At 34.7% G+C, this 17,834-nt stretch overlaps 1 protein-coding gene across 1 annotated transcript in view; it reads right to left on the bottom strand.

Moving 5' to 3' along the window:
• The window catches only part of PLCE1 (phospholipase C epsilon 1), a 134,772-nt gene that overhangs the window by 87,362 nt on the left and 29,576 nt on the right, over positions 1–17,834 (bottom strand). The window contains exon 2 of the mRNA XM_042808477.1: positions 4,358–4,646. Coding sequence (XP_042664411.1) covers positions 4,358–4,646 — 289 coding nt within the window. The remainder of the gene's footprint in view (positions 1–4,357; positions 4,647–17,834) is intronic.

Raw genomic sequence — 17,834 nt, 5'->3', positions numbered from 1 at the left:
GCTTGTGTGAGTGAAGCAGTTTGGTGCAATTCTGAGTACCTCTGAGGGTTTGTTGTGTTTTTTTTTTTTTTTTTTTTTAAAGGCACTAAAAATGCAGTTCCCACAAAGTTGAAAGTCATGAGGGGAAGCAACCAGTCTTCATACCTGCTGCTCAGCCACATGCCATTAAGAGATATTCTACAGTTCACAGTCATACACATGACTACATTGAGCCTATAAATAAACTCCATCATAAAACACTAAAGATTAGCTAACTTATAACTATTTATACAAGTAGAATAAAAACTCCACCTTTCAGGTTCAGTTGGAAACTTTTTCTCAAGAGAGCTATCACCCTCACAGAAAAAAATGCACAGGTAGATTACTCAAATTTTCCTTTCAGTACAATCACATATTTGTTAGTTTCTACTTCCTCTTGTCACAGAAACATGACATGCTACACAAAAAAAGACCATGGTCAGTAGACAACATTCCCCAACCCTGAAAAAAAGGTTTGACCAAGCTGTTTCCTAATTTGGAACAGAAAGAACTATACTTATTTAAAAACAAACAAACAAGCAAGCAAACAAGCAAATAAAAAAACAAAAAGAGGTTTAAAATCCAGTAAACTGAAGCCTACAATTTTATGTTTACTTGCCAGAGAACGTGTTTAAATTAAATCTTGTTTCATATATATTAGTAAAAGACCTTTTTCCTCAAATCATTAATCACTAGTAATTTTAAAGTCACATATACAACCTTCCTACTCCCAAACATTTTACAAAATAAAACTAGAATTACTCAGCTAATCCACATTTTTCAATCAAATAAAAATTGAATCCTCTTACACTTCAGAATATATTTGCATAATGCCTGCACAAAGGTAATGATATGTTTAAATAAAATACATGACAAAGTATACAGGCATTAAAAACTACAGTATTATTCACTGCATGTTTTAAACATAGTTGTATTTTGCCTATGTTATAGTAAACATTTTGATGAAGTCTTATTAACTCATTGAGCTGAAATGCATAATACATGTACAAATATCTAAGGCAATTCAGGGATCTCTAACTCGGGACACAATTTGACAAAATGAAACACACAGTGACAGTACTAGGCCAAGGTGACTTCGCCCCTTATTAGACTTCTCCTTTACAGGATTTTTTGAAGTGAAATCTTTTTCTAGGAACAAGAACACAGGAAGAAGAAAAGTGATTAAAGTTGATGCTGACATTGCCACTTGCCATCAGTTCAGAGCCTCAAATGTGTAAGCTTTTACACTAATACACAACAGTATTTATCACTAACACTGTAAGTAGTAACATGCAGTACAGCAAGTCTTCAATAGCACCTTTATGTAGTACATCTTTACAGGGTAAAAATCTGTTGAACTGGATCCACTGCAGAAAAGTTCTACTATGATTACTTCATAATAGTTTACTACCTCTTTCAGCTTTCATTTACAATGTTTTTAGCTATTACAACGTTTACAGGACACAAAGGAAATTTGAGTTCAGATTTCCAAGTGGCAGAACAGTAACTGGATAGTTCAACAATTCTTTTACTTATGCTTATATAACATTACAAATTATTTTGAAAGAAATTTATATCATCTTTTGTTTTCATAATGTTTTCCAGTTCCACCTGTGTCAGTGCTATTGATGTTCACATTTCTATTTGCTAGTGGCTCCTTTTATTTATTTCAAGTAATCAATATAATCGGTACCTTTGGGCATGCCTACTTCTATATAGCAAAGTATGGTGCAATGATACTCAAACCACCATCTCAGCTAGTGCCATCACCAGTAAGGGTCATATTTTAAAGGATTATTAACTAGGACTGTCTATATTGTTTTCAGTCAAACCACTATAGGGGATTTCGCTGCATCATGAGAATACTCTAGTTCAGGTCTGAATGAGTCAGCAACAGCTAAGTGTCTCTACATTGCACCATCTTGCACAAACTAGATGTCTATAATTTCCTTCTTTCTGAAAGAAACAAACATCATATCAATGCTCTCCTGAACTTCCATTAGGACCTTTATTCTTGTACCTTCAATTGTCCTATGACATCTTCCTACATTAAAATTTTATTTGAAAAAGAATTTGCAAAGGAAGACCTGTAAAACATGTTCTAATACAAAAAAAATAAAAATAAATAAATTACATACAAAGACCTGAGAACCTATTCTTTAAGTTTTTAGGGAAGTAAGCCAACACTTGAAAATCTGCCCTGTCACAGTTTGTGAAACCCAGTAACAACATTTGATATTATTGATCAAAACAGTAAAAATAAAATCAGAGAAGGACTCTTCCCTCTGTTCTTCAGCAGGCTCAGCAATGTGAAGAAACCCAACCTAAAATGACATAATGCTATTCTCCTGCTGCTAATACTAACTCAGAGCACAGCACTGACATTACTACACAGGCACTCAAAACCTCTGTCTATCAAAGCAAATATTTATTTCCAACTTTGTGGTGCTTAGCTGCCTAGCAGGGTTAAACCACAACAAATATTAAACCATACCAGGATCAATATATCCCCTTTTCAACACCTCCATACAATTATTAAGAGAAGTGGTCCAATGACATGCTGTATCCTGAGATAAATCTTCCATTGCATTTGACAACAGAGCTGTTACCGATGTCAATTAAAAGTTCTCAGGTTTAGATGAGATTATCTTCTGGTTGAAGTTAAATTCAGCAGTAAGAAAGGATGTTGGATAGATGAAAATAACCTTTTTATCAACTTGCATGGACAGGACAATTTTCTTCCTTAAGAGGTACACACCCATGACTGATAACCACAGCTCTGAATTCAGAATACTACTGGGTTCCTTGCTAATGCTAATGTCTCAGTAACATTACCAAGTAACACTCTGTAAGTGATTTTAGAGAGGTCTCTGTTACTGATACCTTTATAATTTCTCCAGTATATTAAATCACTGTGACATACCTGAACACGAACCTTCCACATCCAGAAAACTTCAGTATCCTAAAGCTGCAGCACATCTCTTCCTCAATGGAGACCACTACAGTAAATCATGCCCAGAACACTGCAGTAAATCAAATCTCTACTACGTAGACAAATTGTGGAATTGCAAATCAAATTCAAGATGCTGACCTTTTCTTTAAGGTCTCACATTCTTGGGCTCAGAAAACAAGAAGTGTACACTATGTAATATAGCCACCACAGAAATCCTCAGACTAGTGCAAAGTGTGCTGGTACACAGAGTACACATGTGCAGTCACTAGCTCAGGGTCTGTAAATAGATAGAGCCATATTAGTGTATAAGTGAGTCTGAGCTAATTACTGCTGCATCATTTTAGTGCCTCTCTCTGTCATTTAATTCACCTAAAGAAAGACTAATTAAACCTGGAAAGGACAACTCTTTGGGATATAACACAACCTGATCCAAGCACAACTGTAGCATTTGTTTGTAAAAATGAGGTCAATATCTGCACAAGTTAAGGAAATGCACTGAGAATACTGTATTGATTTTGTCATATCCTTGTAAATCTTGGGCAAGCCATAATACCCACATGCTTCAATTCTATAGTTTCACAGCTGAGATACTACATCCTTTTGTTACAGTATATCAGATAATGATAAAACGCCAAATGCTGGAGTACCTTAGGAAATATCCTAGGCATTAATTAAAAATTAATTTAAAATGCAGTTACTATTCTGTACAAAACCCTGTTTTAATGCAATGAATTTGCACCAAAATAAATCATATAAAGGTATTCTCATTGCACACAAAGATGATCAGCATGGAAAGTTAGTGTGTAACATCCACCCTCCAACAGGCATTTTCCACATAGGTGATACCCACATTATTTGAAATGATCCAGTACTAGAAAGATGATGGATCTGGGAGAAGACCAACAATAAATCAGTAATGAATTGTAGATGCTTACCACACAGTGCCATGCTGACAGCTAGCTGTATGACAACAATAACCAAGTAGAGTATGTACTCCTTTCTCAAGTTCTGAACCAAGTCAGCCCATGAGCAAGAGGAGCACTTGGTAAATGAAAAATACTATACAAAGGAACACCCTAATGACAATAGCTTAGGCATTAACTTTGGATGCAGACAGGAACAACTCTAAAAATAAAACAAAACTGAAAAGGTGTCTGTAAGAATCTTTTCAGTTTTGCATGCATTTTTACTTTAATAAACTAACATAACTAGTCATTATGACACAAAGAGTTTGCAAAGGAAATCTTTGAAAACATGAAAAACTTCTTTTATATGTTAACTACATATATGAGTATATAAACTACAGAATATTACATAGTATTATATTTTTTGCAATACACTCTATACTTAAAGTGGACAGGGTTAAAAAAATTAAAACTTCATTACCTTTAAGCATTGTTCTTCCAGTTGATCCTCCGAAGATATTTAAAAGACCACTTCTTGCTCCTAAGGATGTAGTTGCTTCTAGTAAAGCACCAGTTATATAGTTAGAGAGTGCAGTCCTCTGTAAAGTGGCACGATATTGACAGTAAGCACCTGCTACACATGGTTTTACACAAGAACCATCACCTTTGCATATATAGTCTGTATCAAGTGTTGGGAGCTTTCTAAGAAGATGAGGAAAATATTCAAAAATATCTTCTGCTCCTTCTTCTTCTCTCACTGCATTGAAGATCTGTGAAGAATGCAAAAGCATGAACTATTAGTTCATTTGCTTAAGATAATAAACTAAACATCAAAAAATTCCAAACCAGCATGACTTCTTGTAAAGCTCAACAGCCTCTGCAAAAAGGCACTGTGTTAAAACACTGCATTTATGCATTAAACCTGACATATCTATGAATTCAAAACTGATTTGTGAAGATTTTGAGTCGAGTTCCAAAACAGGCTATTTAAATAAGATGGTGTTCTGGTTTTCAATATATATGGTTAAAAGCATTCTAATGAAAACCATTTTTAAGGACCACCACTAGACAAAAAAATGAAGCCACATCAATACATCTGGTCAACTTTTAAAATAAAGTACATACACAACATTATTTATAAGACTACTAAATCTACTGTACTTTCAGTAAAGTCTTACAGATATCAGTATCAGGAAAACAGATCTACTCAGGGTTTGCACTTTTTCTTGCTGAGCAGGGTGGGGTTTTGCAAACAGAAATGGTTTTAATCACTGTGAGCAATCTTGCAAAATGTTCTGGTGTCATGTTCATTGCATTATGTCCAGCCTACGCACAGGTCCTCTATCTAATATTGGTTTAGCACTCTTTTTCCAATATTTGTGCTAACACACTAATGAAACTTCAGTCTGTGGCTTAGCAACTAAGTCATGTTTGCTTATTTAAAAGAGTCTAATGATCAAAGCAAGAATCTGGAAGAAATCTTTTCATTTAGTATACAAGGAGAGACTTGATTCTTTGCATTCTTGTATGCTGACTTACTGATTAACATTAATAATTTGTTACAATGATCTATGCTTTGTAATTATAAAAGTGTAAATTACCAAACTAAAAATTAACATAGGGAAAGGTCATTATGACTGTTACCAGGACAGGTGCTGAGACAATTTTCATGGGCTTGTTCCCCATCAGTCATTAGATGTGCACAAGAAGTAAGCTGATGGCTTAATGTCTTTTTTTGTGATTAATGGCTTGTTTCTTGTTGCCATATATAAAAAAAATAGAGATATCCACCAACACAGTAGAAATCGCATCCAGTCCTACGGTGCAAGCACACATGTACTCAGTCAAACAGCTTCTGTGATACATTACACAGTGAAATTCTGTGGTATCTTTTTTTTCCCTCCTCCTTGCAAATTTTCCAAAATTTATTTGTTGTGAGGCATCTAGAAATATTAAGACTTTACTTGAGCCTCTATCGTCTTTTCTTTGGTATACAACAGTTTTATGGACTCAGATTCTCAGCAAGAACACCTCTCATCTCCACCTTTATTCAGAAAGAAAATGCACTCACAGTGTGTGTTATCTGGATAGAATATGTGCAGACCTTTACTCAGTTAAGTGTTTCCAAGGAACAGTGGGATGTGCATATAATACACCTTTCCAAAAGGTGTACTGTAAAATAGTGAACCTGCCTTATGCATGGATTATGAGCGTGTCACACATAGTAGACATAATTAGTCTTTGTAGCTTGTTTAAAATAATATTTAGTTAATGAAAATAATTTAACTTCTCAAAACTGCAGTTACCTTCCAAAATATTTTTAAAATTGAGTTCTGCAACTTATAAAGGCATGTTCTGTTGCCTACACAACTAAAATTTCCTTCAGCTGCCAAAGCAAAGAAACCATTTGTTGAAAGAAATAGGCGACAGTGTTTTGCTGGAGAGATTATGCATAGAATAATGGTGTTAATCTCTTTTGTATAAAATAGACTTCAGTGCACTAGCTGTCTCCAAAGACTCTGCACTTCATGTAACATTTTCAAATACTGTTTGTTTTGATATGTTAAAGATCTAAATGTGTTACTTCTGCTGCTCACTGATGAGGCTAGGAAAAAATACAGACTTAAAACGTGTATACTTATCAGCCACTGAAAAGAACTGAAACAATCAAAACAGGAACATATCCCTCAGGTAAATGATAGGGAAAATCACCTTTCAGTGAGATTGCACCAGACAACTGGGGAAACTTAATCTTGCCTGGGAGACAAAAAATTGATTTCAAACTAGGATTTACAGTTCATCCTGGCAGATGTAGTTATATTTATCTATATCACTACCAAAGAATAATGTAATTAAAAATGAATGCGAACCAAAAAGAGTAAAATGCAGTACTAAACTGACAGCTACCTGTCAAAAAACGATTCACAAAGGCATATAGCTCCTGATTCACTTATACCTTCCATAACAAATTGAACATTTCAAGGCCATCTGCAGTCTGATGCTGCAATATCTCGCATAATACATATCAAGCAGTAATTCACAGGAAACTGAGGACAGTATCTAGATCTAAAAGCATTGCAATATTAAACATACTTCAAATTTCTTTTTAAGTAGTGCAAGTATTGACACAAGGAGTTTAGGGTGAACTTTCTATACCTATACTACTATAAATGAGCACACATATAAATGGTAAAATTTATATGCAGTTATACTACCTTAATATTTACTGTAGACAATAAAAGCATACATTATAATGCTGCTTCTTTTTCTTTTTCATGATACTTTTAAAATAAGAAATGAGCTGAAACGAGTAACTTCATATCCTAATACACTGGTATTCCAATGAAAGTATACTGTGGCTTTGATAGATTTTTACTTTTTTCTATTTTTAAAAGAGATTTTAATGGTAAGTAAAAAAAAAAAAAAATTACTTACAACATAAAATTTTCCAGAATACTACAGAAGGAAAACACGTCCTCAAACTCAAAAATTAAAATTAGCATTAAAATAATTATTAAATTCATGCAGAATTCCATCCTTGTAGTTTTACAACCATGTCCATACTTGGAAAATAAATGGGAACAAAATATATTTTTCAGCTCTTTATAACATATGCAATAAATCATCAAAACTTTACTTTAAAAAAACCTCAGTTTTGCTTCTAGTAACTTAAAATGGTATCTGCAAGTTAACTTATTGATAACCTTCAGGCAATAAAACTTTCTTGCAGTGACAACAGACGTATTTTGTTAAAATATTATTTTAAAAATAACTGTAAGGACAAGTAACCCATGCTGGCCTTGAAACTATTCCTCATTTTTCTCTTATAATCTTTTCTTCTGTTTAATCATCACAGCAATTGCAAAGTGCAGCATGCCCTTTTCTCCACTAATATTACTGTAGGTTTACTACATAAAAGTAGCATAAACCTAAACACCATAGCCACTTTTAGCCCTACAGCTTATGACAGATATTCCCCCAAAATGAAGCTGGAGTCCACAAGGGCTGCTGTATTGGATATAGCAGTTCATAAAAATAATTGTTCTGATGTATCTCTTCCTGTTTATTGCAATCTTTTATTTGTTTCTCTTTTTCATGTTTTTTTCTGCCTTAGCTTAGAACCTGGGGGCATGCTATCATTTTGCCAAACATCTAGCAGCTGCTCGGCATATATGAAACCCAGAAACTAGAAATAAGAACAGACCAAAGATTCCTGTTATTAGGAAGCAGGCTTAATTTCTCTAACTTCATTACAATAATAAAGAATATGTTTACCCAAAAAGTTCATTATAAAGAACAGCCACAAAAAATTATGCTTATGCTCCTACACTATAAAAATAACAGAAAATAGGCCCTAACGGGGCTTTAATAATTCACTGCATTGTTTCTGACTGACATCCGTCCAAACTTTTTCTAAAAACCTCCATCAGTATATCTTGATTGATCAAAATGAAACACTGAAATGTAGGAGGTGCGAGTATATATATATATATATATATATATATATATATATATATATATATATATATATACACACACAAATGGTACTATGCATTCCAGTCTGGTTTCCTGGCTGCTTACCTACAGAACATTTCTATTACAGAGGGCTGCTGACAGCCTGTACACAGTATTCCTGCAACACAAAACCTTAATTTGTTGCATATTTTTAAAGCAATTTTAAATGCCTGTAAACCAGAATGGTATATTAACAACTCTCAGAACAGCATGTCCTGAAGGTCACTTAAATATCTTCTTCGAAAACACAAAGGTTTTACAGAACATACAAGCCTAAACACAATTAATAACATCACAGGAAATACTGCTCTTTCTAAATCTGTTGTCTTCGAAGAAAAATTTAATTTAAATGAGTAAATTCTGGTGGTGATTTTTCTTTTTGGCACTGCAGGTTTTTCAGAAGGAAACCCTCATTAATATTGATCAAATGAAGCTAAGAGTGATCTCTTGAAAGTCACATCCAAGATTCATTCCAATCGCTTTTACATGTATTTCTTCACAACACTGTGATTCAAATATCTATAGCGTGGCATGCAACAACAGTCTGCTATGAAAAAGCACTTTGGACAGAAAGAATGGAATATGTAAAGTGAACTTGGGTGGACGGAAGGGGGACTGAAAGAGGAAACACACTTATCAGAATGAGAATTTGCTCAGACCAAAACAATTAGGCATTAACGCCACTAGTCAATACTTCAGTTTTATGTCTTCCAAAATGGCACTCCAGAATCACACTTCAGAGCATTTATTTAATAAAATTTTTAAAAGAAGTGATGCTAATAGCCACATCATTTTCTGAAGGATCTTGGGTTTTCTCAAATTTATCTCATTCAGGTTATGACCATACCCACAGATCAGCCCATGGCATTTCAAGATCACTACTAAAATACAAATGCAGAATAGATTAAGAAACACTTTTTTTTGTAAAGATGTTGCCTACCTAGAACCAGCACCTGCCACTGGCCAGTTTCTTCTAAGGATGTTGTGGCGTCAGGGGTTTTTTTAAACAAAAATGAAATAATATTCTCCCATTACTCTTTTACTATTATCATCTTTTGAAAAAATGGTATTATTTTAGAAGTGGAAATAAACAAATTTCCTAATGAAATTTCTATTAATAAATTACATTTCCCAACATTCTTACCTGAAAAATTGTTCATCTAATTAATCTCAAAATATCACCCAACATTACTCTGCTTACACAAGAGTGAGGTCATAGCCCAAGAACGTTTTTTTAGCTACAAACACAACAGCCATTTTGGTCATAATTATTTTTAACATTTATCCCTCGATCTAGTTCACTGTGAGAGAACCAGTCACTTTCGAACAATGCTAAATTGCTAACCACTTGATTTTCAAAGTTGTTTGTTCTAACATATGTCAACTGGGATCTGCAGAAATGCCGAAAATCAGACCAATTTATGAAGAAAGGTCTGCCACTGATGGGATTTAAAGTCAGGTCATGTGAACTCATACAGATTTCTAAACCAATACAGAATAATTACTGACCTGGTTTTTAATCTAGCTCATATTTTCAAATATAATTCCTGCTGTGCAAAAATAGAAATGTATCCCACTGCTTTGTGCAGTCAATTCTGCACTTTTAATTTACAATTATCTAGTCTGAGTAAGCATCACAGGTACAAAGACACTTGGACAGTGCTCTGAAGGCCACCTCTGGAAAAGCACTACAGCTTTCCAACCTAAACTAGCTCCAAATAAATTACCCATTTCTCAGCATTGTGTTTGCCAGAGATCCCATTTCTGAGAAGGTTTATTTGCTTGTGCATACTTATTGCTTACAGCAATACAGAATCTAGTTACAGTGCTTTCTCAATCAACTTCCTCTCTGTTATCTCGTAAAGCACAGGCATCTCAGAAGAGAAATTCACCACAAAATTTGGTTAAGACAACAGCAAGAAATCAGTTTTTGTACAGATTGATGTTTGCAATGTCAAAGGAAAAAAAACCTCTTTTAATAAAAAAACCCACCTTAAAAAGCTACAGCAAAAATGGTTGTATCATATTTTCTATTGCAACTGCTAAAGTCATCAGTTCAAATTTTGAAAAATATTTTAATTGCACAAAAATGTAGATGAAAGACATGCCTATAAGAAAAAATATTTAATATTGAACAGCAAGTTAATAAACATCTGTGTGCAACTTTATTACGACTCAAACTTTTCCTGCAAAAATTAAGAACTGCAAATGTATACACTTTTTTTTTTCCTAAACAAATTGATAAATTTACTTTTTTTTTTTTTTTTTTTTTTTTTTTTTACAATTTTACACCATCTGTCTGTTTCAGGACAGTAAATCTGTTTCATGAGAGAAGCTTCATGTTATTATGCATTAAGTATTCATTTATCACATTAAGGTTCCAGCTACAAAATTACATTTAAAAAATTAAATGACAGCAGGAGAGACTGGAGGTGACCAAGTATTGGGTTCAAATGTGCATTACTGAAAATGTTCCACATTCAAAAAAGATCAAAAATTGACCATCAGTACATGACTTTCATAGAAGAAAAAGAATGGGGTGACACAAGTTTAGTATGTATACTTTTCAGATCTTCAGGAAGAAGGAAATCTTTAGTTCATGGACTTTCTAAAACTTGAATCTGTTGTAACAATTTCTGATTACTTATCAATCATGAGAATGCATTTTCTGTTATGTCTAGGATAGTGTATATACTTGCCCTTCTATCATATACTTCAGATTCTCAAGAAGACATGCCAGAGCCCTGTATCTGAAACAGGTATGCAAGTTGTTCAAAGCTAAAGGATGTTACTGTGTTTGACAGATGATGATGTGAACAGCAGAAAGGTCTGCTCTGTCAGGACTGTTTCTTAGCTCTGTTCACTGACATGTCTTGTTCATGTCAGCAGTCAAATAGATGAGGCCTTCAGAAACCCTTTTGAGAAATTTATCTAATGTGAGGCTTTTTTGTAAGTATTTTTCAGTGTTTGGAGTACAAAAGCTAGACATTCAGACTGTTAGAACATTGTCTTCTTGGTGGCACTTGGCAGCCTGTGACCAAATGAGCACACACCAGAAGAGCTTATTAAATTTTTAGCTACATGTCTTAACTAAGTTCTGGTATTTTACAAGACAAGTAGTGCAAGGGATAAAATCTGTAGTCAATTAAATGTCATTCCTAACTTATTATTCAAGATGAAGTGGATGATGACAAAACAGTCATCCACAAGCTTTAGTAAATTGTGCTGCCACTCAAATTTGCGCAAGATGCACTACCTATCCCAAGCTTCTCTGATTTCTTGTTTATCGTGACACTATTGCAGAGTTTCTTCCTAGATGCACAGCGGCAAATATGGAAACAGCTATCTGGAAGCAACTGCAGTTTTGCAAGTTGGGGTCAAACTCAAAAATTCCCATGAATCCTCTCCCAGCATCTCATGTGCCATGTTTTTTGCCGAACAGGCAACATTCTTGAAGTATAACAACCATCTCAGATAAAAATAAAAATAAAAATAAAATCGTATGGTTATATATCATGATGCCCTTCTTCATACTCAACAGTTTTTGGAGATGTGTTTGAATGTCACCTATCAGCTGGCTCTACAAGCCAACGACTGCCCTGCAAAGCAGAACTGACAGCAGTTTCATCAATAGCATTTGCCATCTAGCCTGCCTGCAGCTTTGCCAACAGGAGAAAAAGAACTGTCATCACCTGAAGGAACTTTTGCTGAAACTCGGCCATTTGGTGCAGGTTTGCATTTGTGTTCAAGAAATAGCAGTAAAGGACTGTTTTGGCACAGTGTGACATGGTCACTATCCACTACAGCAGGTCAGGATGACAAATAGCCTCTGGAGATCTGTATGCAGGTAATCTCAGAGCTGCAGTAGCAACTCATCAACAAGAAAGCTGGAGCTATAAACACACATTTGCAGTGAAATAGACAAAATTGTGCAAAGACTGCTCAGAACAACAGGGGTTAACTGTGTTCTCTACATCTTAATTTGCTCATATCTTGCTCTATGTATTTTCACATGGTGCTTAAACAGAGTATCTTGACTGCTGAGATGCTAATTTTCGTAATGGAAAAATTCCTTAAAATATCCCTAGACTGCTGAAATGCTGGTTTGTATTTGAAAAAATGCCTAGAAAATAAAAGAACACAGTGCCATGGTACAATCTGAAGTGTACCTCATAACATACTAAGAATACTGTTGTCTTGGGGATGGGGTGGGGGGGGAAGAGAGGCAGGGAGAAAACCTTGCTCAAAATACATACACACAGTAATCAATTCTGCTACAGTCTTCCCAGCACTTGACAAATGCACTATTTACTATAGGATGGTTCAGGCATGTTCAGGGTGCTGTGACTCACAGGTGCTTTTGTCTGGTACACTATAAAGAAGAAAACCAGTAACTGCTTTAAGAACAAGAAATGGAAAGGTCTGTTTACTGCAGCAGCAGATCAGCATGGAAGCATCAGGAAATAAAAAGGGGAGGATTTCCAAGTAGATAGCTGAGGTAGAAAGAACTTCAGTACGACTGCACTGAGGATGCTTTGAATGCAGTAAAGAGAAGAAGCAGGTAAAAGGAAAAAAAGGAAATAGAGGAAAATGAAGGGGATAGGGGGGGTGTTGTTGCATTGTGAGCATTTTTCAATGCATTTAACAAGAATGTGATTTTTAAAAAAGATCTCTGCTTGCATAATGTGCAATTGCCGGCAGTGAGTAGTAGCAAACACTGTATGTTATGCCCGCACAGCCCAGAAACAGGGGAATGGGAGAGGGCGGGACTGGTGGTGGAAGGACCCGCACAGATGAAGCCAAGATGCAGTCTAGTATATATTATTACTTTCTCCTTACAACAGGAATAAATATACTGAGGCAAAAGGCAGTTGCCTTCCTGGGGGCAGAGTGTGTATGACTGGCCCATGAGGTGCATGCAGCAGAGTCTGTCCAGTCCCCTTAAACATGTGAAGGAAAGAACACATCACAGGAAAGGAGTAACTGTCTTCAGGCACCTCTTAATCAGAGGAGTCAATGCTTGTTCCAGCATACTCACAACAAACTAATTCACTCATAGCTTTTCTAGTAACATCTAGTGTTACAGTCACTGTGGGAGGCCCAGATGTTTTCCTTTGCTTTTCGGTAAATGAGCTTCAGGTTCTAACAATTTAGATAAAACACTGCAGTGACCTTTCCCCATTGGTCAGCCTTCCAGCAACTGTCTTGTCAATAGCCTTGTTGCAATGCCTGTTCTCAAAGGCTTTTCAAACTTTCGCTCTCTCTTCTATGATTAGGAAGATGGGGATCTTTACAGTGCTGGAACAGAGCACAAGACAAGAGTACCATGCTACAGAGCAATAATGGTCACTTATTCAACAGCAATTTGTGCTGTGTATCAAATTTTACACAGTAAATTGTAACTGGGCAACATGGCATAGAGCAGCAGAGGTCTCACGGGAAAACAGACGAGTTCACCCTGGTAACACAGGGAGCAGTATCAATAGCAGCTGTAAGGTTGCCAAAAGAGTGAACAAGCACAGATGTGCCCAAATATTAATTTTCATTAACTGATGCTCTGTGAACTTTCTACAGCTTCAATTACAATTACAGAATGTGCATTACCTCACCAGCCAATACTTCTTGTGAATTGCATCCTGTTAAGGATGAGATCATCTCAAGAAACAGAAACTGAATTTAATGAGGATCAAACTGTCTTGCAGAGGCAATCCTTAAATGTAACTCAACATTCTTCAGAAATAATATCAGCCATCCCCACTCAGTTCTGGTATATGAGCAATGTCTTTAGTAGGGAAAATCTTTTCATTCATGATCATAAGAAAACAATGATACAGTTTAAAAAAAAAAAAAAAAAAAAAACAAACAAGAAAAAACAAATAAATTTGAGAGTTGGATTTACTTATGACCAGTAACTGTAACAGAAGCCAACAAGTCATCATTTCATCATTTTCACTTTTGGTAAAACTTGGTTGCTATTACTTACTCATTTTCCATTTCTGTAAGGTGACAGTACTAAGTATTTTAAAAGCCATTACTGAAGGAAAGATGGACTTCATTGATTTGGAAGACAGAAAAAGCAGTGTGATATAAATGGGGCACAGATCTACCACACCATCTCCACCAACAAAAAGTCCTGCTCTTAAAGAATCATTAGTCCAGTGGAGAACAGTAAAATAGTGCTTGTTACTTCTTATGACAGGTAATAAACTACTAAGAATAATAATCTTAAGATATAAAACAGGCTGACAAAAGACATCAATTAAATGTCATTTGAAAGATTGTTCATAAATTGTTGAAATTTCAGTCTGATTAAGGAGAAAATGAAAGGATGACACCAAACACCACATAGGAGCTCTCCACATTACTTTTCAGCAACATGAAATAATGTCCTTGCCAGTAAGAAAGACTTCTGTAATCTTAACCCAGAAAAGGCCAAAAATATCACTTTGTGGTCAGCCAGGTCAACTATTTATATTTCTGCTGGCACAAAAGTATATGTGAAAAAATATTTTTCTTAATAGTTATTAATTATTTGATTACTAAATTCTCTTGCTAACTTCTTTACTTTAAATCATAATTTTTATATTTTTCTAGTAATTCTCAACTTAGTACTTTGAGCTAAATTTCTGTTAATTATTCCACTCATCAATTCTTTGCGCAGCCAGTATTCTCTTTTTATTTTCTAAATGAGTGCTTATTTACTTCCTCTAAACCTTTATCAACAAATTACCTTACAAACAATATTCTGTCTTAATAACTAAATACATCTGTATTCAAACATCTGTGTTATTTCAACTTTATTCTAAAAGTAACTACCTATTCTAAAAATAACTGAGCACCTTTATTTACTGAGAATTTAAGTTTTACTTGTCTGATGTAGGTCACATCTTTGAACACTCAATCATGTGGATTGAAATTTCTCAAGTTATCAGTTCTCAAAATTGTCTCCTGAGATTTTAACATAAAAGTACATGCATCACACATACATTTGTTCAAAACTCATACTACTTTAATATATTTTAATAATGACCTTTGATATCTCTTGCTGATGAAAAACAAAAGTATTCCATTCATATAAAACTTCTCAGGTGTGCTATTAAAAGCATTTAAAACAAGAAAGACTAGCAGGTTGACTTTTCAATAGAGAATAGAAGCTTTACTGTAGCTAAGTATACTACCTACAATAGACAGTAATTAGGATTAAAACTCCATGTCAGAAAGGAGACTGAAATAATTCAGTCAAACCACTTAGGTGTTAGAATATTAAATGTGCCACGGTTGAAGAATTTCAACTCAAGAGAGACACACATTTTTGTTGTAAAATCCACCTTTCATAGTACATCTTTGAACATCAAACAGTAATCAGATGCTACTATTAAAATGGATCTCAGCTTTCCAAATGCAAGTACAAAATAGTAAGAAATGCTAACAGAAGCCACTGAAAACTCTATTTAATACATCCTTAAAGGCTTACTTTCTTCAAAGGTAGACATAAATTAATTATTTGAATTTGGCCATTACAGGTTTCAAATAGGCATCATGTTCATGTTTTTCATTTCCAAAACACTGATGGTGTGACAGGCGCATTCAAGACAGGTGAATGCCAAGCATTCAGTGCAGAAGGAACCCAACAGTCTCCTTCCCACATGTCTGGTTTTTTCAATTATTATTCTATATTTGGAGCAATAGTGAGTCTAGATTTTCTTTAAGAAATAAACAAACAAAAAACCCCATGCACATCAAATACTGGCAGAAATCTCTATGGTTTTATACCTTACTAACAAACGTTATCTTCCCACTTGAGGAAAGGCTCCCACAGAACTCATACATTTCAAAATAACTGCATCCCCACAGATGTGAACTGATTATTTAAACAACTTTGAAAAATTAGCTTAGTTGCATATTTCTAAACTACAAACTGGCAGCAAGTTTGAGCGGTAACCCACAGTATAGAAAAGACTGTGTCTTACCAGCCCTTAAACATTTGGTTTGTCATCCTCTTTCCACAACCTTATCTATTCGCCAAAGTTAGCTATAACTAATTCTGCAAAACTGGGATTACCTGCTCTTCTAAAATATAATTTTAATATGTATACTTACATAACTGATTCAGAAAGCATACAGTCTATTCTATTCCTGTGTCTCTGATATTAAAAGTCAAAAGATAATCAATGGTAGGGGTTAAAGTTCACAGCACTGGCTAATTAGGTTTTTACATAGTGCTAAGTTGCATCCCTTCAACTAAATGAACTGTTTAGAATTGCTGACAAAGGTCTCCAACTCAGAGTAAATGTGTCAAAGCTCAAAGACAAAGGATATGTAATAAAACTGTCTTTGTATTTATACAGTCACTATTATTATTTGTATCAAAGAAAGACTCATACTGGGATTTTATTGTACTAAACATTGTGGATTTATATTGAAAGGTGGGTCTTTCCAAATCTATCAGAAACAGTCTACAGTATAGGTCTACAGTCAGAAACCTAAGTATTGCATTAATGTAAAGTGCAACAGAACCTTGCTGTATCTCTAAATATTTTCATTTATTACCAATTGTAATTTCTATTGTTGTAAAATATCAGTAGCCATATTACTACAGCTCTAAAATTTACACATCCTACCCATGGCATATAGCTAATAAAAAAGCAACTTGGACCATTTTCTTTAGCACAGGAAATCTAGTTCTCATTTTCTAATTTTGTAGACACTGAATCCATGCCTATTTGTTTGCTTGTACTTCAGCTGTTGGGTTCATAGGGTCACATGAATAATTATAAGATTATTTTAGATAGTACTTAGGGGCCAGGAAATTCTCAGAGTTTTCATGACTGAATTGTTTAATAGACTTTTAGGTCAGGCTACAGAACATGATTTCATGAAACAAAATAACTTTGTTCTATAAAGAGGTATTTTCCACTTTAAGGTTTTTTTTAATTACCTCGAAATAGAAAAGGCACCACTCCTTGCCCAAAGTAACAACAGAATATTGATACTCTGAAGTTAATTTTTAAATTGTGCATTTAATTTTAATTTACTGATAAAAAGTGAGTCTTCATCCATTTATCACTGCTCACAATGAACATTTAATAGCTCCTCCCCCCCCCAAAAAAAGGGGGCGGGGGGGGCAGTGGGGCCATTACGTAATTTTTCAGATTAAAATTTTTGTCTAAAACCAAGCAATTATAATAATCCAGCATGGTACAATGAAGCAATTTTACTGATGTTGGTATCTTGAATCAGTAACATACTACCTTCAATGCTATTCATCTTCTCTAGTCATTAATTGCTAAGGAAGACCATATTATATCTATAGAAAGTATCTAAAGTTCAGTAAAGTTTAAGATAAAACAGCATGAACAGGTAATACACAATTCAGTGACATAAGGAAATAATTTCTGCTTTTCCTTGTGTCCAGCTGGTGTGTTCAAATGCTGCTTTAAGCT

Source organism: Tyto alba, unplaced genomic scaffold (genome assembly GCF_018691265.1).
Source record: "Tyto alba isolate M040663 unplaced genomic scaffold, T.alba_DEE_v4.0 Super-Scaffold_1, whole genome shotgun sequence".
Lineage (NCBI taxonomy): Eukaryota > Metazoa > Chordata > Aves > Strigiformes > Tytonidae > Tyto > Tyto alba.
The sequence above is the reverse complement of the archived record's forward strand: the minus strand, read 5'-3'. Positions and strand labels throughout refer to the sequence as shown.